The following is a 26,115-nucleotide window of genomic DNA, read 5'->3' as shown; positions in this document are numbered from 1 at the left end:
AGAGGTTGGGGGACCCTGGTGGTTGGTATTATGGAGGGCAGGTATTGCATTGGAGCACCGGGTTTGGTGCATAAACAATAAATTCTGTTACCCTGAGAAGAAATTAAACAAAAAAAAATCTTTTTCATAATAAAAGGCAACAAGTTATCAAGCTATGAAAAGGCATGGGGGAAATCGTAAATGTATATTACTAAGTGAAAGAAGACAGTCTGAAAAGGTACATACTATATGATTCCAACTATATGATATTCTGGGAAGGGCAAAATTATGGAAATAGTAAAAAGACCATGGCTGCCATGGGTTGGGGTAAGGGGTTAGGGATGAATAGATGCAGACAGGATTTGTAGGGCAATGAAAATTCTCTTGTGATACCTTAATGATGGATACATCTCATGCATTTGTCCAAACCCAAAGAGTGTACACACCAGGAGAGAACTGTAATTTAAACTATGGACTCTGGGTGATTATGATGAGCCAGTGTAAGTTCATGAGTTGTAACGAATGGATCACTCTGGTGGGGATTGTTGATACTGGAGGAGACTATGCACGTGTGGGTGAAAATGTTATGTGAAATCCCTACACTTCTCTCTTGATTTTCCTGTGAACCTAAACCTGCTCTAAAATAATAATAATAGTAATAGTAAAAGTCTTAACTAAAAGAAAGAAATATGAGAGAAAAAAATCTAAATTTAATATCACAAAGCATAAATAATAATATAATAATAAAAATAATAAAATGATCTCCAATCCCTCTTTAGTTCCTAGCCTTGTCTTAAAGAAAGCAATACAAATTACCTCCAAAACTGCTTATTATGACCCTAAGGAATTGTGTGTGTACCAAATGACCTCATTATTGTGTTATTTTTACTCAGAATGTTAATTCAGTAAATTTATTATTTTTTATTAAAGGTATATATATTTGGGATGCCCGGGTGGCTCATTCAGTTAAATGTCTACCTTCAGCTCAGGTCATGATCCCAGGGTCCTGGGATGGAGTCCATCCCAGGTTCTTGCTCAGAGGGGAGCCTGCTTCCCCCTCAGCTTGCCTCTCTCTTTCTCTCCCTCTCTCTGGCAAATAGATAAATAAAAATTGTTTAAAAACGATATACACATTTGAAATTCAAAAGTCAAGAAACTTAGAATTCTATTAATGAAAATTAGTAGCCCCCTGCCCTCAGGAGGATTTCATGCACCTTAACTCGTAGTCTCCACAGCCCTCAGCTATTAACAGCTTCGTATCCTCTATTTTATACATAACTACTTCTTAGTATTTTGAGTTAGAAATTATTTAAATATTTACTGGCTTAAATATGGAAGGTGGGCACTTGAAATTCGTACATTTCCCATCCTTCGTCCCCACATCCCTTTAAATATTTAATATAATTTTGAACATAATTTTACTGTAATGACCAGTTGGATTGTTATACTATACTAATTTACATTATTTTGACAGTGTAAAATTTTCTTCCATCTGAGCCAAATCTTGGCCTATATTTTGTTTCTTTATTTAACAATGTTCTGTTTCTACAGACTTCATTTTCTCACTAAAATAATTACATGGTAGATGGTAACTACACTTATTGTGGTAAGCATTTGGTAATGCAACTCAGTGTCAAATTACTATGTTGGGCACCTAAAACCAATATAATATTGTACATCAACTATACCCCAATTATTAAAAAAATGCATAACTGTTTTTGTACTGTTCAGTGTTCTCTGTTCAGGTAGCTTCCTGAAGTGCAGCCATACCCTCAGTAGACTCAAATACATTTAGCAAACTCTACCTTTATTTATTTCTTTTTTTATCAGTTCTAAGAGTCTCTGAACTCATTTTTCTTCCAGCATCATCAGAACTCATAGCTTTCAAGGCCTAATCCACAACTATTGTATGGAGATGCTTGTTTCCAATATGGCAATATGGAGATTCATTTTACCTTTCTCCTATTCCCAAGTGTGGATAGAGTGTGAGGATATTTTAAGTTTCTTCACATTGCAGTGCCCTCTTTTAAGAAAACAACCCCCAAATTATGAATGCACACTTATAAATACAGGATTAGGAACAAATATGAGATTGATTTAGGATGAAAACAGTGATAGCCAGTCACACATTTAATTAAGCTATTAAAATCAGTCCAGAAAATAACACAATTTGCATTATATGATATAGTTCTGTAATACCCTTTTTCCGTAACATATTTATTGTATTTTTATGATATTTCCATAGATTTTTTTAATTGATCATCTTAAAGTGTACAGCTTAGGGCCATTTAGTCCATCCATACTGTTTTGCAGCCACCACCCATAGTAAGTTCCAAACATTGCTCACCCAAAAGAAAGCGCTGTATCCATTTAGCAGTCATTTTCCATTCCTTCTTTCACAATCCCCTGGCAAATACTAATCTGTTTTCTTTCTCTGTGGATATCCAATTTTGGATATTTCACATAAGTGGAATCATACCATCTGTGACCTCTATGTCTGGCTTCTTTTACTTAGGATCATGATATCGAGGTATATCCACATTGAAGCATCTATTAATACTTCACTTTTTTCTCTTTGGATAACATCCCATTATACATATATATCACATTTTCTTCATTCATTCATCTGTCAATGGACATTTCAGTTGTTTCTACTTTTTTACTACTGTGAATAGGGCTGCTTTGAACAATAGCATAGTTACAAGCATTTGTGAGCAAGTTATTTGGGTCAATACCTAGGAAAGGTGTTATTGAATCATATGACAATTTTATGTTTAACTTTTTTTAATGGAATTCCCGAACTTTCCACTTTTTCCTCATTTTATATTCCTGCTAACAATGCACTGGGCTTCCAACTTCTTCATATTCACATTTTTTTTTTTTTTAATAATGGCCATCCAGCAGTTCCCCAACCCCCACCCCAGATGACCATAATTGAAATATAATTCACCATAGTTTTCACATGCATTTTTTTATAATGGCTAATGATGTGTAGCATCATTGCATGTCCTTGTTGGCCAATGGAGAAATGTTTGCTCAAATACTTTGCATATTTTAATTTGGATTACTTGGGATTCCTTTTGTGTTTTTATTGTGGCTGACTTGTAATAGTCCTTTATATAGTCTGGATACTAGAAGCTTATCAGATAAGTGATCTGAAAATATTTCTGCCGGGTTTTTTTTTAATACTTCCATGGCAATGTCTTCTGATGCACAAAATCTTTTAATTAATTAAATAGTTTAAAATATTTTATTTATTTATTTAAGAGAGGATGAAAGCAAAAGAGATCACAGAGGGAGATGGAGAGAGAAAAGCAGATTTACCATTGATGGGAGAGTCTGATGGGGGAGCTCAATCTCAGGACCCTGAGATCATGACCTGAGCCAAAGGCAGACACTTAACCCAGGCACCTCAAACTTTTAATTTAGATAGAGTCCAATTGTCTACGGCCATACCATCCTGAACACGCCCGATCTCGTCTAGATAGAGTCCAATTTAATTTTTTCTTTTTTTGGTCATTTCTTTGGTGTCATGTAGAAGAATTCACCGCTAAATACAAATCAGCAAGATAGATTCCAACATTTTCTGCTACAAATTTTATAGTTTTGGTTCTTACATCTAAGTCATTGATATATTAATTTGTGATAGTATGACCCAGGGCTCTAATATTCTTAGCATGTGGCCATCTAGTCATTCCAGCTCCATTTATATAAAAGACTATTCTCTCCATTGAATAGTCTTGTAACCTACTCAAAAATTAATTGGCCTTAGATGTATGAGATTATTCTGGACTTACCTATTCTATTTGATTTCTCTATAACGATCTAAAAGTTCTTTCCAATTCAACTGTTATTTATTTGTTTGTTTATTATTTTTGTCTAACTGTTCTGTCTAGCACAATGTTGAATAGCAGTTGGAAAAAGTGGACATCCTTGTCATGTTCCTGATGTTTGGGGGAAGGCTTTCAGTCTTTCAGCCTTGAATGGGACATTAGCTGTAGGGTTCTCATGAATGCTTTTCAGCAGTTTGAGAAAGTTCCTTTCTACTCTGCATTTACTGTATTTTTCTTATGAAAGGATTTCAAATCTTGTCAAAGCTTGGCTTTTCCTGCATCAATTGTAATAATCATGAGTTTTTTTCCCTTCATTTCATCTTCCATCATCTTCCATCATTGACATATTATGTAAATTGATTATTTTTTTTAATGTTGGATCACCTTACATTCTACCCCACTTTATCATGGTATCTTACCTTTAAATACAACCAAATTTGCTTTCTTAATATTTTGCTGAGGATTTTTGCATTGATATTCATAAGGGATAGAGATCTGTATTTTTTGATGTTTTTATCTGGTTTTAATATCAGAGTAATGCTGTCCTCATATAATCAAAGAGGAAAGGTATTAAAATCTCCAGTATTTGTAAGGGTTTGAAATGGATTAGTGTTAACTCTTTAAAGCTTTGGGAAAATTCATCTGGTCTTAGATAGTCTTTATATAGAGGTTTTGAATTACTGTTTCAATTTCTTCAATCACTGTAGGTCTATTAGACCTAAGTGGTAATTTGTGGGTTTTCATGAATTACTATGTTTCAGTTATACTATCTAATTTGTTGATGCACAATGGCTCATAGTATCTTCTTATACTCCTCTCTATTTCTACAAGGTCAATAGTCATGAACCAACTTTGATTACTGATTTTAGCAATTTGAGCCTTCTCTCCTTTTTACTTGGTCAATCTAGCTAAAGGTTTGTCAGCTTTGATGACCTTTTGAAAAAGCAACTTTGGGATTTACTGATTTTCTCTATTTTTCCCTTTCCTATATGTCATTTATCTCCACTCTAATATTTATTATTTACTTCTTTCTGATGGCTTTGGGTTTCTTTACTCTTTTTTTCTTAAATCTGTAAGTTTGGACTTAGATTACTGATACGAGATCTATCCTTTTTGTTAAAGCAGATGTTTAAAGTTATAAATTTCCCTCTGAACACTGCTCTTACTGTATTTTGTAAGTTTTGATAGCTTGTGTGTCTGTTTTTATTTGTCCCCAAGTGTTTTCTAATCTTTGTGATTTATTCTTGGACCCATTAGTTGTTTATGGGTGTGTTTTTAATATCCACAAGTTTTTTCATACATACCAGAATTTTGGTCTGAAACTACTGAAAGTCAAAATGAAGAAGTAAACAACAAATGCCTTATATTATCTAACTATGCTTACGTTATCCAATTTGGTAGTCATTAAAAGTGGACATATGTTTAGTCCAAACTGAGATGTGTAATGAATATAAATGTATATCATATTTCAAAGGCAGTACAAAAAAAGTAAAAGATCTCACTAATTTTTTAATATGTATTAGATGCTGAAATGACAATTTTTGGATGTATTAAATATATTATTAAAATTAATTTCACTTGTTTTCTTTCACTTTTTTAAAAATAAGGTTATTAGAAAATTTGAAATTGCAAATGGGGCTTACATTTGTGTTTTGCATTATATTTCTATTGGACAGTGCTGATTTTTTTGTTTTTTAAGTTTAAATTATATACATGTATATATTAGACCTCTGTTCATTAAATATATATATAATTTACATTTTCTGTTTTTTAAATTGAGTGTTCTCTATTAATCTTTAATTTCACTCTTTTGTATTATAATCACCCTTCTGCTGTTCGGCCCATCCATTGAACTTCTACATTAGATAGAATTTTTGTTACTAATTTTAAAATAATTCTTTTAATATACATATATTTATATTTCTTTGTGAATAGTTCTTACTTTATTTCAGGCTCATTGAAAAAAATTAGTCTCTGATATTTACCCCATATTTAAAATTTTTGATATTTCTAATTCCTCCCTGATATTCCAGTTTTCCAGCTTGATTCAGTTTTCTTCAGCTGAAGAATTTCCTGCAGCATTTCTTGTAGTGCAGATATGTTACTGAAAAATGCTCATGGTTTTATTTTATCTGAAAATGTCTTTATTTCCCTTTCATGTTGAAGGATAGTTTACTGTATAGAAGTCTAAATTGACAATTTTTTTTTTCTCTCAGCACTCTAAAGATTCCTTCCTGGTTTCTGGCCTCCCTAGCTTATGAAAAGAAGTCAGAAATTGTTCAAGCCATTGTCCTCCAAAATTCATGGTATATAATGCATTAATTCTCTCTAGCCACACTTTTTTCTCACTGTCTTTGTTGTTTAACAGTTTGATTATAATGGGCGTAGGCATTTTATCATGCTTGGAGCTCGCTTGGTTTCTTGATTTTGTAAATTTATGTCACTTTTCGAAGCTATGGACTTTGGAAACATTGATTCTTCTGAATGATCATATGTCCAAGATGGTAAAATGGAAGGCATTCTGTAAATTCTGTAACCCTGACTGTCAATCTTGTCCAATAAAGTTTCCCCTTAAACCTGTCTGTTGATTAACGCAAGAAAGGGAGCAATAATAAAGAAGGGGAAAGGAAGGTAGGAAAGGATATGATGGAAATAAAGAAGAAGAAAATAGGGAATGAAGAAAGAAGGTGGTCAGAGATAATCTAATTTGGGCCTCAGAATACTGCCAATTATTAAAGATAGAAACATACTAATAGCAATGGACTTGTAAGTAATTTTAATAAATGGTAATTAATAGACAGTCGGTTCTACTCAGAAAGAGTTACTTTAGTGGAAAATCCAGTTGAATGTACTTATTCATTTATTCCTTCTTCAACACTCTTATTTTCTTGATGAAGGACAGATTTCTGACCTATATCATTTGTGTTTTCCCTAAGAACTTTGTTCAACATTTCTTATGGGACAAGTCTGTTGGCAATGAATTCTGATTTTATTTCTGTCTTAGTCTATCTAGACTGCTGTCACAAAATACCATAACTTGGTGCCTTGAACAACAGACATTTGTTTCTCAGTTTTAGAAGCTAGAAAGGCTAAGAACTGGGTGCCAGCAGATTTGGTGTCTAGTGAGAGCTGGCTTCACAGGTTTCATAGACTTGTCTCCAGGTCCTCACATGGCAGAAGTGGGTAGGGGAGCTGTCAGGACATCCAGGAGTGCTCAATACATTTCAAGCACACAATAAATAGGTATTTTAGGAAAGAATAAATGAACTAATAAATTAATGAAGATAAAGGGTGTGCCTAGTATGTTAATATAGTATATTTTGTACAGAATCTCCTAAGAACATAGTTGAAGGAGATAGAAACAGTCTATATTTTATATCTCTTATACAGTAAACAAACCAAAGATCTTCAGGGAAATATTGCCTTTGGAGCTGAATTCCTTGGAGAGATATGCACAAAGTTTAGGGCATTCCCTGGAAATAAACCATAATCATCTCAGAGGATAACAGTTGTTTAATTTTAGTGCTTGTTGTATTAACATAAAAACATTGACTATGAAGAATAAAAGAGATACTTTGGTGTTTAAATTGTTCATTTGAGCTAGAAATAGCTAATCATGAAATGTCCACAAGTATTAAAACTTATTTTAAGAATTACATATTTCAGTGTGCTGCCTGAAAAGAAAAAAAAAAAAGTAAGCCTAAGTGCTTTATCCTGCAATAGGAATATAAAAACTGTGAACATCAACAAACAAAATCCTTTGCCCGTATAACTGTTTTTACACCTTTAAGAATAACAGTTTCTGGGACGCCTGGGTGGCTCAGTGGGTTAAAGCCTCTGCCGTTGGCTCAGGTCATGATCCCAGGGTTCTGGGATCCAGCCCCACATCTGGCTGTCTGCTCAGCAGGGAGCCTGCTTTATCCTCTCTCTCTCTGCCTGCCTCTCTGCGTACATGTGATCTGTCTGTCAAATAAATGAATTACAAAAAAAAAAAGAATAACAGTTTCTGGGCACTTGGGTGGGTCAGTGGGTTAACCCTCTGCCTTCCACTCAGGTCTTAGGGTTTTGGGATTGAGCCCTACATCAGGTTCTCTGTTCAACAAGGAGCCTGCCTCCCCCCTCTGTTTGCCTGCCTCTCTGCCTACTTGTGTTCTCTTTCTCTGTCAAATGAATAAATAAATAAATAAATAAATAACAGTTTGTAAGTTTTTGTGCTTTGCAGACTGATTTATAATCCATATACTGAAAATAAGCATCTCTAAAACTCTGAGTAATTTGTTGATATTAATAGATTTACGTTATACTGATTTTAGCTTAATTATAGAGGATCTTAAATTAACTTATTAAATGACATCATTTTTGAATAAAAATGTGTTCATGATTTTGAAGGTAGGGATAATTTTCTTGCAGCTTTTAACATAAGTAAATAAATAAATAAAAGTAATAAGCTTGTTAAACATATTATAATACACTTTCCAGTGTATATCTAGGGAATTGGGGAGCAGGAGAAAAACTAGATCTGATTTGATAAAATTTTTACTTGTGGGGGTGATATATCTGTTTTTGACTCAAATTACTATAGCCATTATAATACAATTAGTTGCCTGAGGAATTGTCCCTTAGGTTTGGGAGAATGTGTTTAAGTACTAAGAAGATATCATTACACTCTTGTACTAATAGCCAGAATCTCTAGGACCATAAGTATTTTGTGGAGAAAACTGTATTGTATTCTCTCTGATAAATATTTAGTAATTCATGAGTTTTCATTCATGTGTACCTTTTTACCACTGTTTATCCTACCTAAAATACCTTACTCTACTTCCTAATCTATCTCCAGTGCTTAGCTTTGAATCCATGTTTTTCTTTTTCTTTTAAGCATCCATTCTTAATCTCTCCCCATAGTAAGAATGAGTCTTATTTACTATTAAGTTTATGGCACATGGTATATTGCTATATTCATGCACAAATTCTGTCTCCTGAATATATTGGTAAACTGCAATAGTCAGGGACATTTACTTATACTTCTTTGATTCCTCAGTATATAATAATGCATTCTCCATGGACCTATAAACATTGTTTACTATGAAGACTGTTATATATAAGACTATGAAGTCTATTATATATAAGTAATATATTACTTAGAAATAAGATCTTTGAGGCACCTGGGTGGCTCAGTGGGTTAAGGCCTCTGCCTTTGGCTCAGGTCACAGTACTGGGGTCCTGGAATCAAGCCCTGCATTGGACTCTTTGCTTGATGGGGAGCCTGCTTCCTCCTCCTCTCTCTCTCTCTCTCTCTGCCTGCCTCTCTGCCTACTTGCAATCTCTGTCAAATAAATAAATAAAATCTTAAAAAAAATAAAGAAGATCTAAAAAAAAAAAGTGATGCAGGGGTTTCCTAAAAAAAACTTTTTTTAAGGATTCAAGTAATTTGCTTATTGTATAAAAATCAGAAAACAGAAGCAAAATTTTAACAATTTGTAATCCCACCATTTAGAAATATGTTTAGCATTTTAGTTTTAATAATACTCTTACATGTGCTGTTTCTGTACAAATGTATGTAACATAAATAAGAAAACTGCAATTTTTAAATTTTTAAATTTTTTTACAAAAGTCACACTATACAAAGCTTTTTTTTTTTTTTTTATTCCCCCACCCAACATTGTGGTTTTTAATCACAATGGCAGTTGAGACTCATGAGGATGACAGTCTAGTGGCTCAATGGTTTTTTTTTATACGATTTGGGGCCATATATCATACCAACACTTCAGAAGTCTCCATCTTTGTCAAATTTCCATCTTGTATGTGGTATTACATAAATTTTATCCATTTCATATGTGGGAAAATGTTTACTATGTTTACTATGTAAACGATGTTTATAGGTCCATGGAGGATGCAAACTTGTGCAGCCACTCTGGAAAACAGTATGGAGGTGCCTTAAAAAGTTAAGAATAGAACTACCCCAACCCAGCAACTGCACTACTATGTATTTATCCAAAGGATACAAACATAGTGACTCAAATGGGCACGTGCACCCCAATGTTTATAGCAGTAACTATGGAAAGAACCCAAATGTCCATCAATGGATGAACTGATAAAGAAGATATGAGACACACATACACACACACCCCCCAGAATATTACTCAGCCAACCATCAAAAAGAATGAAATTTTGCCATTTGCAGTTATGTGGATGGAACTAGAGGGTATGATGTTAAGCAAAATAAGTCAAAGACAAACACCATATGATTTCATGCATACATGGAATTTAAGAAACAAAATAGGTGAACATAGAGGAAAGGAAGAAAAAATAAAATAAGATAAAAACAGAGAGGGAGGCAAAAGACACTAACTATAGGGAGCAAACAGTTTTGGAGGCAAGGTGGGCAGGGGAATGGGGTAACTAGGTGATGAACATTAAGGAGGGCAATTGATATAATGAACACTGGGTGTTACATGTAAGTGATCATCACTAAATTCTACTCATAAAACTAAAAAAAATTGTTTAATAAGTGTTTCATATTCATAATGAAATCCATAAAAAAGCATAACTGATAAAGAAGTCGTCAAACAAATTTGCCCCCAAAGGATGAAATGCTTATACCCAAGAGTTTTCATGACATTTAGTCTGATGAAAGCTTATATAATTTTCAACCACAAAATCAACTCAGGGACAAATCAATAGGCAGGGACATTGAATTGCCTTGGCTTTTGAATTGGCTTGGCTTTTGGCTTATCATATTATTTGGGGTCAGTCAGTTTTACCTGCAAGTGTCTGAACACTTGCCAAGTGACTGATCATCACATTAAAATTTGCTAGAGGTTTTTTTCTGTTTTCCTCTTACAGATTTGCTGTAACCCATTTCTACACATCAGGTAAAAAGCCAAGAGCTAAATACCAGTCACTGTCTCATCTGAAGAAGACTCTAATCCTTTTTTATTTTTTTTATAAACATATATTTTTATCCCCAGGGGTACAGGTCTGTGAATCACCATGTTTACACACTTCACAGCACTCACCAAAGCACATACCCTCCACAATGTCCATAATCCCACCCCCTTCTCCCAAACCCCCTCCCCCCAGCAACCCTCAATTTGTTTTGTGAGATTAAGAGTCACTTATGGTTTGTCTCCCTCCCAATCCCATCTTGTTTCATTGATTCTTCTCCTACCCACTTAAGCCCCCATGTTGCATCACCACTTCCTCATATCAGGGAGATCATATGATAGTTGTCTTTCTCCACTTGACTTATTTCGCTAAGCATGATACGCTCTAGTTCCATCCATGTCGCAAATGGCAAGATTCCATTTCTTTTGATGGCTGCATAGTATTCCATTGTGTATATATACCACATCTTCTTGATCCATTCATCTGTTGATGGACATCTAAGTTCTTTCCATAGTTTGGCTATTGTGGACATTGCTGTTATAAACATTTGGGTGCACGTGCCCCTTTGGATCACTACGTTTGTATCTTTAGGGTAAATACACAATAGTGCAATTGCTGGGTCATAGGGCAGTTCTATTTTCAACATTTTGAGGAACCTCCATGCTGTTTTCCAGAGAGGTTGCACCAGCTTGCATTCCCACCAACAGTGTAGGAGGGTTCCCCTTTCTCCGCATCCTCGCCAGCATCTGTCATTTCCTGACTTGTTGATTTTAGCCATTTTGACTGGTGTGAGGTGATATCTCATTGTGGTTTTGATTTGTATTTCCCTGATGCCGAGTGATATGCAGCACTTTTTCATGTGTCTGTTGGCCATCTAGATGTCTTCTTGGCAGAAATGTCTGTTCATGTCCTCTGCCCATTTCTTGATTGGATTATTTGTTCTTTGGGTGTTGAGTTTGCTAAGTTCTTTATAGATTCTGGACACTAGTCCTTTATCTGATATGTCGTTTGCAAATATCTTCTCCCATTCTGTCAGTTGTCTTTTGATTTTGTGAACTGTTTCCTTTGCTGTGCAAAAGCTTTTGATCTTGATAAAATCCCAATAGTTCATTTTTGCCCTTGTTTCCCTTGCCTTTGGCATTGTTCCTAGGAAGATGTTGCTGTGGCTGAGGTCGAAGAGATTGCTGCCTGTGTTCTCCTCAAGGATTTTGATGGATTCCTTTCGCACATTGAGGTCCTTCATCCATTTTGAGTCTATTTTTGTGTGTGCTGTAAGGAAATGGTCCAATTTCATTTTTCTGCATGTGGCTGTCCAATTTTCCCAACACCATTTATTGAAGAGGCTGTCTTTTTTCCATTGGACATTCTTTCCTGCTTTGTCGAAGATTAGTTGACCATAGAGTTGAGGGTCTATTTCTGGGCTCTCTATTCTGTTCCATTGATCTATGTGTCTGTTTTTGTGCCAGTACCATGCTGTCTTGATGATGACAGCTTTGTAGTAGAGCTTGAAGTCTGGAATTGTGATGCCACCAACGTTGGCTTTCTTTTTCAATATCCCTTTGGCTATTCGAGGTCTTTTCTGGTTCCATATAAATTTTAGCATTATTTGTTCCATTTCTTTGAAAAAGATGGATGGTACTTTGATAGGAATTGCATTAAATGTGTAGATTGCTTTAGGTAGCATAGACATTTTCACAATATTTATTCTTCCAATCCAAGAGCATGGAACATTTTTCCATTTCTTTGTGTCTTCCTCAATTTCTTTCATGAGTACTTTATAGTTTTCTGAGTATAGATTCTGTGTCTCTTTGGTTAGGTTTATTCCTAGGTATCTTATGGTTTTGGGTGCAATTGTAAATGGGATTGACTCCTTAATTTCTCTTTCTTCTGTCTTGCTGTTGGTGTAGAGAAATGCAACTGATTTCTGTGCATTGATTTTATATCCTGACACTTTACTGAATTCCTGTATAAGTTCTAGCAGTTTTGGAGTGGAGTCTTTTGGGTTTTCCACATATAGTATCATATCATCTGCGAAGAGTGATAATTTGACTTCTTCTTTGCCGATTTGGATGCCTTTAATTTCCTTTTGTTGTCTGATTGCTGAGGCTAGGACCTCTAGTACTATGTTGAATAGCAGTGGTGATAATGGACATCCCTGCCGTGTTCCTGACCTTAGCGGAAAAGCTTTCAGTTTTTCTCCATTGAGAATGATATTTGCGGTGGGTTTTTCATAGATGGCTTTGATGATATTGTGGTATGTGCCCTCTATCCCTACACTTTGAAGAGTTTTGATCAGGAATGGATGCTGTACTTTGTCAAATGCTTTTTCAGCATCTATTGAGAATATCATATGGTTCTTGTTCTTTCTTTTATTGATGTGTTGTATCACATTGACTGATTTGCGGATGTTGAACCAACCTTGCAGCCCTGTGAAGAAGACTCTAATCTTAATGGTAAGTTTTTCTCTTTATGGTCTTCCCCTATGGTGATACCTCTTTTCTACTTCTTTCATCTTCCTTCTCTTCCTTCCCTATTTCATTTCCCCCTCTCTGAATGCTTATTCACTTTATTTTGCATTTTATTGTGTTATTCTCTTCCTGTTTTGAGAACTATAACCAGAAGAAACACTGAATTTGTTTAATTCTTTTCAAGTTAGTTTTACTGTGCAATCAGATAAATTTAAAATTGGCATAGGAAATGATAAAAAGTGATGAAATGAAGAGATGGAATGGAGACAAAACCCACTACACTGATTTATAGGAATAAAAAATCAGATAGGACCAAGAAAGTGTGTTCATTAGCTGAGTGGATGTGGCACAGGCTAAACCTGGGAAGAGCTACAGTTGTTATACTGAATTGCTTCCAGGATGATCTTATACCCAAAGCTGGATTTCTATTTCAACCACTGCCGCTTCCAGTTGGTGACGAGAGAAGAATTAGGCACAAACAAGTCAGCTGCAAGACTGGAAGCAGGAGACAACAGTTGAAAAGGACTGCTGCCATGAGCAACTCTACAGTCTCACTTTTATTGGATAGAAAACAATAGCCAACAGAAGGATTGTTGAAGGTCAAACGTTAATCCCGTCTTGCAGACAAGCAAGAAGGAGGATAAAGTTTATAGTTAACCAAGCATATTCAAAGGACTCATCTAACTAACAAGGAGCACTTCTGGGAAGAGAAAAGAGCTATAACTAAAAAGGGAAGCAGGCGGTTTTTGTTCCACCCTGAGCTGAACAGGCGTTCCCGGGTGCTTGGCTTCCCTAAAGCAGGCAACATTCCGCCCTGGGCGTGCCGGGTGTTCCTGGCTGCCCAGCTTCTGTGAAGGGGCGGCATTCCACCTTGAGCAAACCAGGCATCCCCAGCTGCCCAGCTTCTGTGTAGGGGCAGCATTCAGCCCTGAGCGAGCCGGGCATCCCCAGCTGCCCAACTTCACAGTCATACATCGTCCTTCTCCCCAAAGACCTGTTGTCAGTATCAGTATTTTTTAAGGCCATGTCTAAATGTGCTTGGCAACTAGTAAAATCCTCCAGGGGTTACAGTTTAAGTAACAAATTGTTCCGAGGGGCAGCAGCAAACCATCTTAAACATTCATACATCATTTTGTTTCTCGGTTGCACACATGGTCAGTTCTTTGAGGCAATGATACTTACATAGTCATAAGGCTGAGTACAAGTACGATGACATTTTTGTCCTTACATACTGAGCAAAGACGAAATATTTTTTTTCACATGCCTGTTCATTTCTTTACCTCATTACCATAAATGTAAGCCATGCTATAAAGATTATTTATAAGATGGATTTTTATTTCATCAGATTTGTAGAAAATATTTGTCTTTCTTCAGAAGCAATGTAACAGCTTTTGTTAGAGTTTATCTTACATTACCAATAGCAATTACTAATATTTTGACAATGTTATCTTCATATTTTATCTTTGGTACCTGTACATATTTTTTTCTCAATAATTTTACCAGAGCAAAAGTATATCAGAAGGTCAAGATGGAAAACTGTACAACTGTGACAGTATTTATTTCTTCAGGATTGACACAGAGCTCCAAACTGAAGAATGTGTATTTATCTTCCTGCTCCTCATCTACTTGTTAAGCATCTCAGGAAACTTAGTTATCATTACTCTCACTTTGCTGGATTCTCGTCTCAAGACCACTATGTATTTCTTTCTTTGAAGTTTTTCTTTCTTAGAAATTTCTTATACTACAGTCTGCATCCCCAAATTGCTTGTGAGCATGGCAACCGGTGACAAAACGATTTCCTATAACTGTTGCGCAACTCAGTTATTTTTTGCCTTCCTTCTTGGTGCATCTGAATTTTATCTCCTGGCTGTCATGTCCTATGATCGTTATGTTGCCATCTGTAAGCCTTTGCATTATACAATCATTATGAACAGCAAAATCTGTATCCAATTAGTCCTTAGCTCTTGGATCACTGGTTTCCTCATCATCTTTCCAGGACTCATTTTAGGCTTAAGCCTGGACTTCTGTGACTCCAATATCATTGATCATTTCTACTCTGACACTGCTCCCCTCTTGCAAATCCCTGCACTGATACGCATGTGTTGGAAATGATGAGATCCGTCTTAACTTTGGTGACTCTGCTGGTCACTTTGGCATTAGTGATTCTATCATACACATGCATTGCCTTGACAATTTTAAAAATTCCTTCTGCCAACCAGAGAAAAAAGGCTTTCTCCACATGTTCTTCTCACATGATTGTCATCTCCCTCTCATATGGCAGCTGCATCTTCATGTACATTAAACCCTCAGTCAAACAGAGGATATCCTTAATGAAGGGAGTGGCAATTCTCAATACTTCTATTGCTCCGCTTTTAAACCCCTTCATTTATACTCTAAGGAACCAGCAGGTAAAGCAAGCATTTAAGAACTTGCTACAAAGATTTCTATTTGTATTCAAATACAATCATAATGAGATCTATATAAGGAAAGTTAATGAGGAAAATTGCAAAAGAAGTGCTTAGACTGGGTCCCAATTTTACCATTGCACCATTCAATATATAGTCATATCTGTCCTTTCACTTCTTTCTGAAATGTCATGATGTTTATATTAGCTCTTGTTTCTCAATAACACCTTGCCCTTCACAATACTAAAACTATTTTTCTGTTCCATTGTAAGAGTTCTCAAATTTGACCCCTTTATCTTCTTCCATTTAAATGTAGCAAGTATTTGAATGATTATTTTAATCAACTTTATGTATTAGTTCATGGAGACTTAATTATTTCCATATCTGTGTAGTATATTTTGATTTTATATTTGATTTTTTAAAAAAATCTTGATAAGTTCAAAACAATCTTATGATGTCTTCTTTGGGGTTTTACCTTGGCTTGTCTTTTTATGTCCTGATACACATTCTCTATTGTTTTAAAATAAAGGTATTTAAAAGTGGAAAGTTGCAATTAAAATATCACTGTCATTCTTTGTCTTGATATTTAAAAAAACCACTATGCCAGTATAATAAAAAATTATATAGTGTTATTATTTTGTACTTTATGCTGTAAAAGTAAATAAGTAAATGTTGACTCATGTGTGTCCCAAATCACATAACTTTTTAAAAAAGATTTATTTATTTATTTGAGAAAGAGAGAGGGAGAGAGCATGAGTAGGGGTAGAGGCTGAGAGAGAGAAACAGACTCCACACTGAGAACAGAGCCTGATGTAGGGTTGATCTCACAACCCTAAGATCATGACCTGAGCCAAAATCAAGAGTCAGAGACTTAACAGACTGAGCCACCCAGGTGCCCCATCACATAACATTGATTAAGAATAAAATGCAGCAAAGTTTAGGGAAGATGGTGGGAGACTAGGGGACCTTGTTTCTTCTGGTCTCTTGAATTTAGCATGATATCTATCAAGTGATTCTGAACACACATGCATTTAACCTGAGATGTAAGAAGATTTATCTGGATCTCTTCAAGCAGAAAAATAACTACTTTTTGAAAAGTAAGAGGTGTAGAACTTTGAATCTTTGAGGGAAATATCAGAAGATAAACGGAGTAGGGAGGGAGCCTCCATAAGCCAGCCACTGGAAAGTGATCTAAGACTAGAGCACAAAACCAGGACCCTTAGAAATCTGCTGCAGTGACAGATATTCCTCTCTGAAAAAGGTACAGAAGATGAATAGGGTAGAACTCTAGGTGGATCATTGTGGTCTCAGGATTCTAGGAAACTCAGAAATTAGGTGGGGAGCCTGAACTGATAGATCACTCAAACAGTGGAGCAGGGGGACTAGTTATGGTCAGTGAGCCCAGAGGGGTTTAGTCATCCTAAAACTTAAGCCAGGTTAGTAGGGAGATGACTCTCTGCCTGAACACCACAAAAAGGTCTAGAAGGTGTGGGGTGTTTAACATCCCAGGGGAGATACAAAACAGCTTGCACCCATGACAGGGCAACAGCTCTCGGGGCACTGTGACCTCTGAAAGTACAATGGGGCTGCACCTAGCCTTGACCTGATTGCTGAGGAAGAGGGCGCACATATGAGCCCATAGCTCCTAGTAATTACAAAGTCACAAAGTGCAGAGGTGCCACAGATCCCCCCAGGAGAGTTACAGCAGGCACGAATAGTGAGAGTCTGTGGAGTTTGGTACAGACAGAAGTGGAGATAGTTTAGCCTGGAGGATTTATTGAAGAAGGGGGACTATAAACTTGTGGCTCTGAGCCAGAGATTCCCACAAAATCATATTTGCTCTGACCCACTAAATACAAGTGGAAAAACACTAGGGAAAAAAGCCAAATAGATAACCAGCTCACATTAAGCCCACCCCCCTAACAAGGGGTGGGGCAACTACACCCAGGCAAAGATGCCTGAGAATCTGAGCTGCAGTTTCTCTCCCCAGAAGACAGATTGGAAGAACAAGTGAATCATAAGCTTATTTCCACAAGACTGTAAAACTTCAGGGCCAGGGGAAAATAATATAGAGAGCTCCAGATACTCTCTCACAACTGGTTTATACTTCAGGCTAACATTGTACATTTCTTTTTGTTTCTTTTCTTTTCTTTTCTTTTTTACTATGTTCCTGTATCAAGAATAGTCATTTCCTAATTTAAGTTTTTAAGTCATTTTTAACCTTAATTTTGGTCATGTGTACATTTTATAGATTTATGCCCCATACTAGCCCATTTTTCACTCTATTCAATTTTATCTTGAGATATATATAAATATATAGATATATAGATACTCTTCTTTTTAAGGATTTAGATTTTTAATTTTTTATTTTTTTTAATTACTTTTCAGTGTACTAGAATTCATTGTTTATGCACCACACCCAGTGCTCCATGCAATATGTGCCCTCCACAATACCCACCACCAGGCTGACCCATCTTCCCACCCCCCACCCCTTCAAAACCCTGAGATTGTTTTTCAGAGTCCATAGTCTCTCATGGTCCATTTCCCCCTCCAATTTCCTTCATCTCCCTTCTCCTCTCCATCTCCCCATGTCTTCTATGTTATTTGTTATGCTCCACAAATAAGTGAAACCATATGATAATTGACTCTCTCTGCTTGACTTATTTCACTTGGCATAATCTCTTCCAGTCCAATCCATGTTGATATAAAAATTGGGTATTCATCTTTTCTGATGGGAGCATAATACTCCATAGGGTTATGGACCACATCTTCCTTATCCATTCATCCATCGAAGGACATCTTGGTTATTTCCACAGTTTGGCGACCGTGGCCATTGCTGCTATGAACATTGGGGTACAGATGGCCCTTTTTTTCAATACATCTGTATCTTTGGGGTAAATACCCAGTAGTGCAATTGCAGGGTCATAGGGAATCTCTATTTTTAATTTCTTGAGGAATCTCCACACTGTTCTCCAAAGTGGCTGCACCAACTTGCATTCCCACCAACAGTGTAAGAGGGTTCCTCTTTCTCCACACCCTCACCAACACATGTTGTTTCCTCTCTTGTTAATTTTGGCCATTCTAACTGGTGTATAGGGCGTATCTCAATGTGGTTTTAATTTGAATCTCCCTGATGGCTAGTGATGATGAATATTGTTTCATGTATTTGATAGCCATTTGTATGTCTTCATTGGAAAAGTGTCTGTTCATGTCTTCTGCCCATTTTTGGACATGATTATCTATTTTGTGTGGGTTGAGTTTGAGAAGTTCTTTACAGATGCTGGATATCAGCCTTTTGTCTGTACTGTCATTTGCAAATATCTCTCCCATTCCATGGGTTGCCTCTTTGTTTTGTTGACTGTTTCCTTTGCTGTGCAGAAGCTTTTGATTTTGATGAAGTCCCAAAAGTTCATTTTTGCTTTTGTTTCCTTTGCCTTTGGAGACATATCTTGAAAGAAGTTGCTATGGCTAATTTCGAAGAGGTTACTGCCTATGTTCTCCTCTAGGATTCTAATGGATTCCTGTCTCATGTTGAGGTCTTTTATTAATTTTGAGTTTATCTTTGTGTATGGTAGAAGAGAATGGTCGCATTTCATACTTCTACATATAGCTATCCAATTGATATATAGGTATTCTTATTTCTTTGCAAATTTTAGATGTAGTGTCTTCTAACACACAGAACAAAAATCAAGCAGGAACAGGTAGATCACCCTTCTTTGTCCACCCTGAGAAATTATAATCTCTCCCCACCACACACACTTTTTTTTTTTTAATTTAGTTATCTGACAGAAATCACAAGTAGGCAGAGAGGCAGGCAGAGACAGAGAGGGGGGAAGCAGGCTTCTCACCGAGTAGAGAGCCTGATTTGGGGCTCGATCTCAGGACCCTGCATGACCTGCACCAAAGGCAGAGGCTTTAATCCCACTGAGCCACCCAGGTGTTCCCACACACACTTTTTAAATTTATTTGGATCATCTTGGCTTTGTTTGCATATCTGTGGTAGCTTATCATCACCTCAGATTTTTTCTAAGGTGCATTTTACTTGTGTCATGGTTGATATTTTGGATTCTGTTCATTTGCTCAACCACCCCTTGGCAGAATGACTAGGAGGAGGAACCCTCAACAAAGAAAAGAACCAGAGACATTGTCCTCTGCCATAGAACTAATAGATATGGATATAAGCAAGGTGTGAGATATAGAATTTAGGATAGCAATCATGAAGTCAATAGCTAGGCTTGAAAAAAGCATTAGTGACAATATAGAATCTCTATAGGCAGAAATGAGATTTAATCAGGCCAAACTTAAAAATGCCATGAATGGGATGCACTCTAAACTGGATACTCTAACAGGATAAATGAGGAAGAAGATCAAATCAATGATCTATAAGATAAGCTGATGGGGAAAAACTGAGCACTTTTCCCCTAAGGTCAGGAAGATGACAAGGATGCCCTCTCTCACCACCTTTCTTCAACATAGTACTGGAAGTCCTAGCCTCAGCAATTAAACAATGGAATGAAATAAAAGGCATTCAAATTAGCAAAGAAGAAGTGAAACTCTCTCTCTTCGCAGATGACATGACACTTTATGTGGAAAACCCAAAGGACTCCACCCCCAAATACTAGAACTCATACAGCAATTCAGCAACGTGGCAGGATACAAAACAATGCACAGATGTCAGTTGCTTTTCCATATACTAACAATGTAACTGTAGAAAGAGAAATTAGGGAATCAATTCCATTTATAATAGCAACAGAAACCATAAGATACCAAGGAATAAATCTAACCAAAGAGGTAAAGGATCTGTATTCTAGAAACTACAAAACACTTATGAAAGAAACTGAGGATGACACAAAAGGGTGGATAACTATTCCATGCTCATGGATTGGAAGAATAAACATTGTTAAAAAGTCTCTGCTGTCCAGAGCAATCTACATTTTCAGTGCAATCCCTGATATCAAAATACCATTGATGTTTTTAACAGAGCTGGAACAAATAATCCTAAAATTTGTATGGAACCAGAAAAGACCCTGAATTGACAGGGGAATGTTGAAAAAGAAAACCAAAGATGGGGGCATCACAATGCCTGACTTCAAACTATATTACAAAGCTGGGATCCTCGAGGCAGCATGATTGGCACAGTAACACACACATGGATCAATGGAACACAATAGAGAACCCAGACGTCAACCCTCAACTCTATGTTCAACTAATCTTCACCAAATCAGGAAAGAATATCCAATGGAAAGAAGACAGTCTCTTCAATAAATTGTGTTGGGAAAATAGGACAGCCACATTCAGAATAGTAAAATTGGACCATTCTCTTACACCATACTGAAGATAAACTCCAAAAGGATGAAATACCTCTATGTGAGACAACAATCCATCAATATCCTAGAGGAGAAGACTTTGACATTGGCCACCACAACTTCTTTAAAGACACATCTCTAAAGATAAGGGAAACAAAAGTAAAAATGGACTTTTGGGATTTCTTCAAGATAAAAAGCTCTGCACAGCAAAGGAAACAGTCAACAAAACTAAGAGATAAGCCATGGAATGGGAGAAGGTATTTGCAAATGGCATTACAGATAAAGGGCTGGTATCCAAGATATATAAAGAACTTCTCAAACCCAACATCCAAAAAACAAATAATCCAATCAAGAAATGGGCAGAAGACATCAAGAGACACTTCTCCAAAGGAGACATACAAATGGCTAACAGACACATGAAAAAAGGTTCAACATCACCAGCCATCCAGGAGATACTAATCAAAATCACAAAAAGACACCACCTCACACCAGTTAGAATGGCAAAAATTAACAAGACAGGAAACAACAGTTATTGGCCAGGGTGTAGAGAAAGGGAAACCCTGTTACATTGCTGGTGGGAATGTAAGCTGGTACAGCTACTCTGGAAAACAGTATGGAGGTTCCTCAGAAATACAGCTACCCTTCGACCCAGCAATTACACTACAAGGTATTACTGAAGAAATACAGATATAGTGAAAAGAAGGGGTATATATACCCCAATGTTCATAGAAGAAATATACACAATAGTCAGATAGAAGATGTGGCCCATATATAAAATGGAATATTGCTCAACCATCAGAAAAGATGGACACCTACAATTTATACTGACATGGATGGAACTGGAGGGGATTATGCTAAGTGAAATAAGTCCAGCAGAGAAAGACAACTATATTGTTTCACTCATATGTGGAACATAGGATATAGCATGGAAGACATTAGGGGAAGGGAGGGAAACCTGAATGGAATGAAAGCAGTGAGAAAGACAAGCCATGAGAGACTCTGGACTCCAGGAAACAAAGTGAGGGTTACAAGGGAGACGGGTAGGAGGATGGGGTAACCAGGTGATGGGTATTTAGGAGGGCATGTGTTGTGATGAACACTGGGTGTTATATGCAACTAATGAATGGTTGAATACATCAAAAACTAATGATGTACGAAATGTTGGCTAACTGAACATAATACTAATAAAAAATAAAGATATTGCCAGAGATAAGCATGTACAAATAGAAAGAGAAATTTATTATTATTATTATGATCATTATTATTTACTCTTTAAAGAAATAATAGAAATACGGAAAAAAAAAGAATAAAATGCAACCTTGAGAGATCACATATGATGCTTTACAAGCTGCTGCTTATTCATCTTGGAGCTGTGTTCCTTAGATTTTACATCTATAATATGGTAATTACTATTTTTTAATTTTGAGATATTTTTAGGCAAATTTGAAAGTATAAAATAAGCATAAGTATATTCCAGATTTTAAAAAAACATGAAAACTTGTAAATTATTCTGATTTTATCTTGTAAAAAAAATACATTTCAAAGAGATATAGGAAGTTAGACCCATCACATGGCTAAGATAGAATTCAAATTCACTTTTGCTTGATTCCAGAGGCTATGTGTATCCACTACCAACACTCTCCAATAAGTTGTTAATAAAGAGTGGTTTATGTGCATACTAAAATGGTAATGGCTTCAGTTTTGGGGTTGAGCATAGAGATTGAATAAATAAGATACTCTCAAGCTGATTCCATTAGCTGGTATTGTAGTTTATCACTGTGCCTTGTCATTTTATATATTTGACATGCCACTTAAAAATCTGGAAAGCTCCATACTTGAAAGATGCTTCTTATAGTTTTACCATATGGTCTAGTTTGGAATAAAATTGTCTTGAAATAGATAATTGATTTTATATGCACAAAATAATCTCCCTCTCTCTCTTGCTGTCTCTTCTGGCTTTCTCTCTCTCTCAATCTCTCTTTCTGTATCTCTCTCTCTCTCTTTCACACACACACATACACACATATCTTTCACTATATATTTCAATAATTTTCTATTCTTTTCCTTTTTTTTCCCCTTTGGTAAAATGATTTCCATAAATCATATGTGAGTCCATAAACCACAATTAGCCAATTACTCCATTCTCCAAATACCCCAAATAATCTCTCTAGTGACCCACTGTAACAGGAAACAAACTGGGAAGGGAAATCCTAGAAGAATAACTCAGCCTGGCCAAGTTGAAACATTAAAAGCCTCTAGAGATATATTGCCAGAATGCCTAAAAAAACTTTTGAAGTTCACTATTTTGATTTTTGTAATGGTTTCAGAGGTGTGTACATGTATCAAATCTCAAGTTGTAAACTTTATTGGATGCACTTTATTTTGCATAAATTAAGTTGCATAAAATTGTAAAAATAAATAAAGAAAAAAAGACAAAGAAAAACAAAGCAGCAAGAAAACCTGTAACCCAGCCTGAACTCAACTCAGATTCTAATTAATTTAAAAGACTCAATTATTAGTCCCTATTATTCCTTTGGATGTCATGATTCCTCTATCTGATTAACTTTTTTTTCCTATCTTCTGCAGATTTTCATTTACTTCAGCATAATATTCCTAGATTTTTGGTTGGTTGGTGTGTTGATTTACGTTTGTATTTTAATTAAATCAAGGATTAATGGAACTTTATCTGTTTTGAAAATAATTACCTCTGGCAAATAATGTTCAGCTACATATTATTGTTTGATCTTCTTTTGAAATTGAACAACCACCATAATGTGACTTAATGTTTTGAGGTACTACTTATGATGTAGAAAACAAATAATCAAGGGAACTAATGAGTCAGTTACCCGTCAATCTAAAAAACTAAAAAAGTATCAAACTTACTCACTTGTTAACATCAGCTATGTGCCTGGCATTTAGATGTTTTTTCTGATGAAATTATGGCAAGGTATATATGACTTAACAAGTTCTACATTTTCAATCATCTTTCTCCTCCATGGTTTCCCAGGGTTCTCTTTTAGTATCTGCAACTTAGTAGATTTTGCATTACTAGATGGATGAGTAAAGACTTCAAGAGTACAAACTTAACTATATGGTTTAATGAAAGTTTGTTAATATCTCTAGGACTCAATTTTCTTCATCTGTACATTGAAGAGATTAAAGTAGAAACATCTGTAGCTTCTTTATTTTTTTTGCCTTCTTTAAATTTTAAAATTACCCATACTATGAGTCTGACCCATACTTCCTGAAAAATTAATATAGACAGGAAATGTTCAGAAAATATCAGCTTGTGATGGATATTCTGCCTGAGGATATTAGATTATGAAAATTTAAAATTTAGTATGAAATTTAGATAGAATATGATTTAAGCTTGCAAAACTATTAACACCGTAGATACAATTAATATAGCTTTATTCCATATGCTTCTGAAAGAGAACCAGAACAATGACTAGGCACAACACTAAATTTGTATGAATTTGCTATAATGGTATAGTGCTAATTAACCTAAATTATAATCATTCCTTTACCTCTTGCTTAGATTCACTCGAGTTAAAGTGTGTATAAATCATTATTAATCATTTTCCTATCAGTTAAAAAGCAAACATATATTGATTTTCCCTTCTTCAGAATTTTCTTTATCTCAAACATTGAGTAGCCTAAGTTCTCAGTAACTGATTATTGTGGAAACACTAAATTTAAATCTGAATAATATAACTTGAAAATTAACTTTGTGTTAATTCACTAATATATTATTTAAACTGTTATTAGCAAACTAAAGTAGATTTCCCCTGAGTATTTATTTGATTAGTCAATTACCAAATACAGAGATTGAACACTGTATGGCAGTGGATAAGATAAGAAAAGCTCTGTTGTAAAAAACACACTATTAGAAGTCATATTCACAATTCTCCCAAATCTTTTCTTTAAAAGTAAGGTATGAATAAAGAAAAGTAGCACAAAAATGTTAGAGGACACACACACACATATATACATATTTAGAGGCCTGTCAAATTTTAAGAAATAAAGTGATGACACAACAGGTTTCATTAAATAAATAGTTTTACTGTTTTGGTGCTCAGTGAACAGTACTGATAATCTATAACAACAAACTTTAATGTTATAATAATGTACATAGACAGTCTTTCAAACCTTTATTTATTATTTATTATTGTTATGAACCTCAGTTAGTTTCACCTTGAAAACACTGTTATCTTGCTGACCATATCTTTGAAGGCTATTTTCACTTGCTTGTTCCTCAGGGTATAGATAAAAGGGTTCAACAGAGGAGCAACAGAGGTATTTAAGACAGCCACTCCCTTATTAAAAGTTTCTGCATCCTCAACAGAAGGATTTATGTACATAAAGATACAACTTCCATAAGAAAGTGAGACCACAATCATATGAGAGAAACACGTAGAAAAAGCTTTTTTTCTTTGTTGAACAGAGGGCATTCTCAGAATTGTCCTGATTATGTACATGTAGGAAAGAATCACTAATACCAAGGTGAAGAGGAGGGTGATTCCACCAGAGATAAACTCTATCATTTCTATGAAATGGGTGTCTGAACAAGACAGATGCAACAGCACAGTATAGTCACAGCAATAATGATTGATGACGTTGGATGCACAGAAAGGCAGCTGGAGAGTCATTACATGTGGCACAATGACAACCAAGAAACCAGAGAACCAGGAACACAGGACAAGTTGAATGCAGAGTCTCCTGCTCATTATGGTTGTATAATGTAGGGGTTTACAAATGGCAACGTAGCGATCATAGGACATGGCAGCTAAAAGATAAAATTCAGTTGCTCCCAGAAGAATGGCAAAAAAGTACTGAGTGAAACAACCAGCAAAGGAGATAGTCTTATCTCCAGTTCCAATATTGACTAGCATTTTGGGGACAAAGACAGAGGTAAAAGATATTTCCAAAACAGAAAAATTCCGGAGGAAGAAATACATAGGAGTCTGGAGTCGATAATCCAGCAGGGTCAGAATGATGATGGTCAAGTTTCCCATGATGCTTAAGACATAAGTTAGCAGCAGAAAAAGGAAAAGCACAGCTTGAAGTTCAGCATCATTTGTCAGTCCAAGGAGAATGAATTCTACCACTGATGTTTGGTTTCTCATCACTAACTTCAGACAAATTAAGACAGAAAATAATAATGACATGAAGTGATTAACACATTTCTTTATTTTACTTTATAATTAACAAAGGACTTGCTTCTTAGGAACATTTTCAG

The 26,115-nt window shown here is 35.7% G+C and overlaps 1 protein-coding gene and 1 pseudogene across 1 annotated transcript; one reads left to right on the top strand and one right to left on the bottom strand.

The window, feature by feature from the left end:
* The first annotated feature begins 14,693 nt into the window (after positions 1–14,693).
* LOC101686207 lies at positions 14,694–15,687 on the top strand (annotated as a pseudogene).
* Positions 15,688–25,066: 9,379 nt separating this feature from the next.
* On the bottom strand, positions 25,067–26,002 carry LOC101685911 (olfactory receptor 2AP1-like). The gene has a single exon (XM_004782402.2). The coding sequence runs from the start codon at positions 26,000–26,002 to the stop codon at positions 25,067–25,069; it is 936 nt and encodes a 311-aa protein (XP_004782459.1).
* Positions 26,003–26,115: the final 113 nt, after the last annotated feature.

The sequence above is a fragment of the Mustela putorius genome, unplaced genomic scaffold (genome assembly GCF_011764305.1).
Source record: "Mustela putorius furo isolate JIRA1106 unplaced genomic scaffold, ASM1176430v1.1 tig00003988_pilon_pilon_pilon, whole genome shotgun sequence".
NCBI classification, from domain to species: domain Eukaryota; kingdom Metazoa; phylum Chordata; class Mammalia; order Carnivora; family Mustelidae; genus Mustela; species Mustela putorius.
The sequence above is the reverse complement of the archived record's forward strand: the minus strand, read 5'-3'. Positions and strand labels throughout refer to the sequence as shown.

Bases quoted from the DNA above. Each gene is read 5' to 3' on its own strand.
- LOC101685911 (XM_004782402.2), bottom strand. From the start codon at position 26,002: ATGAGAAACCAAACATCAGTGGTAGAATTCATTCTCCTTGGACTGACA.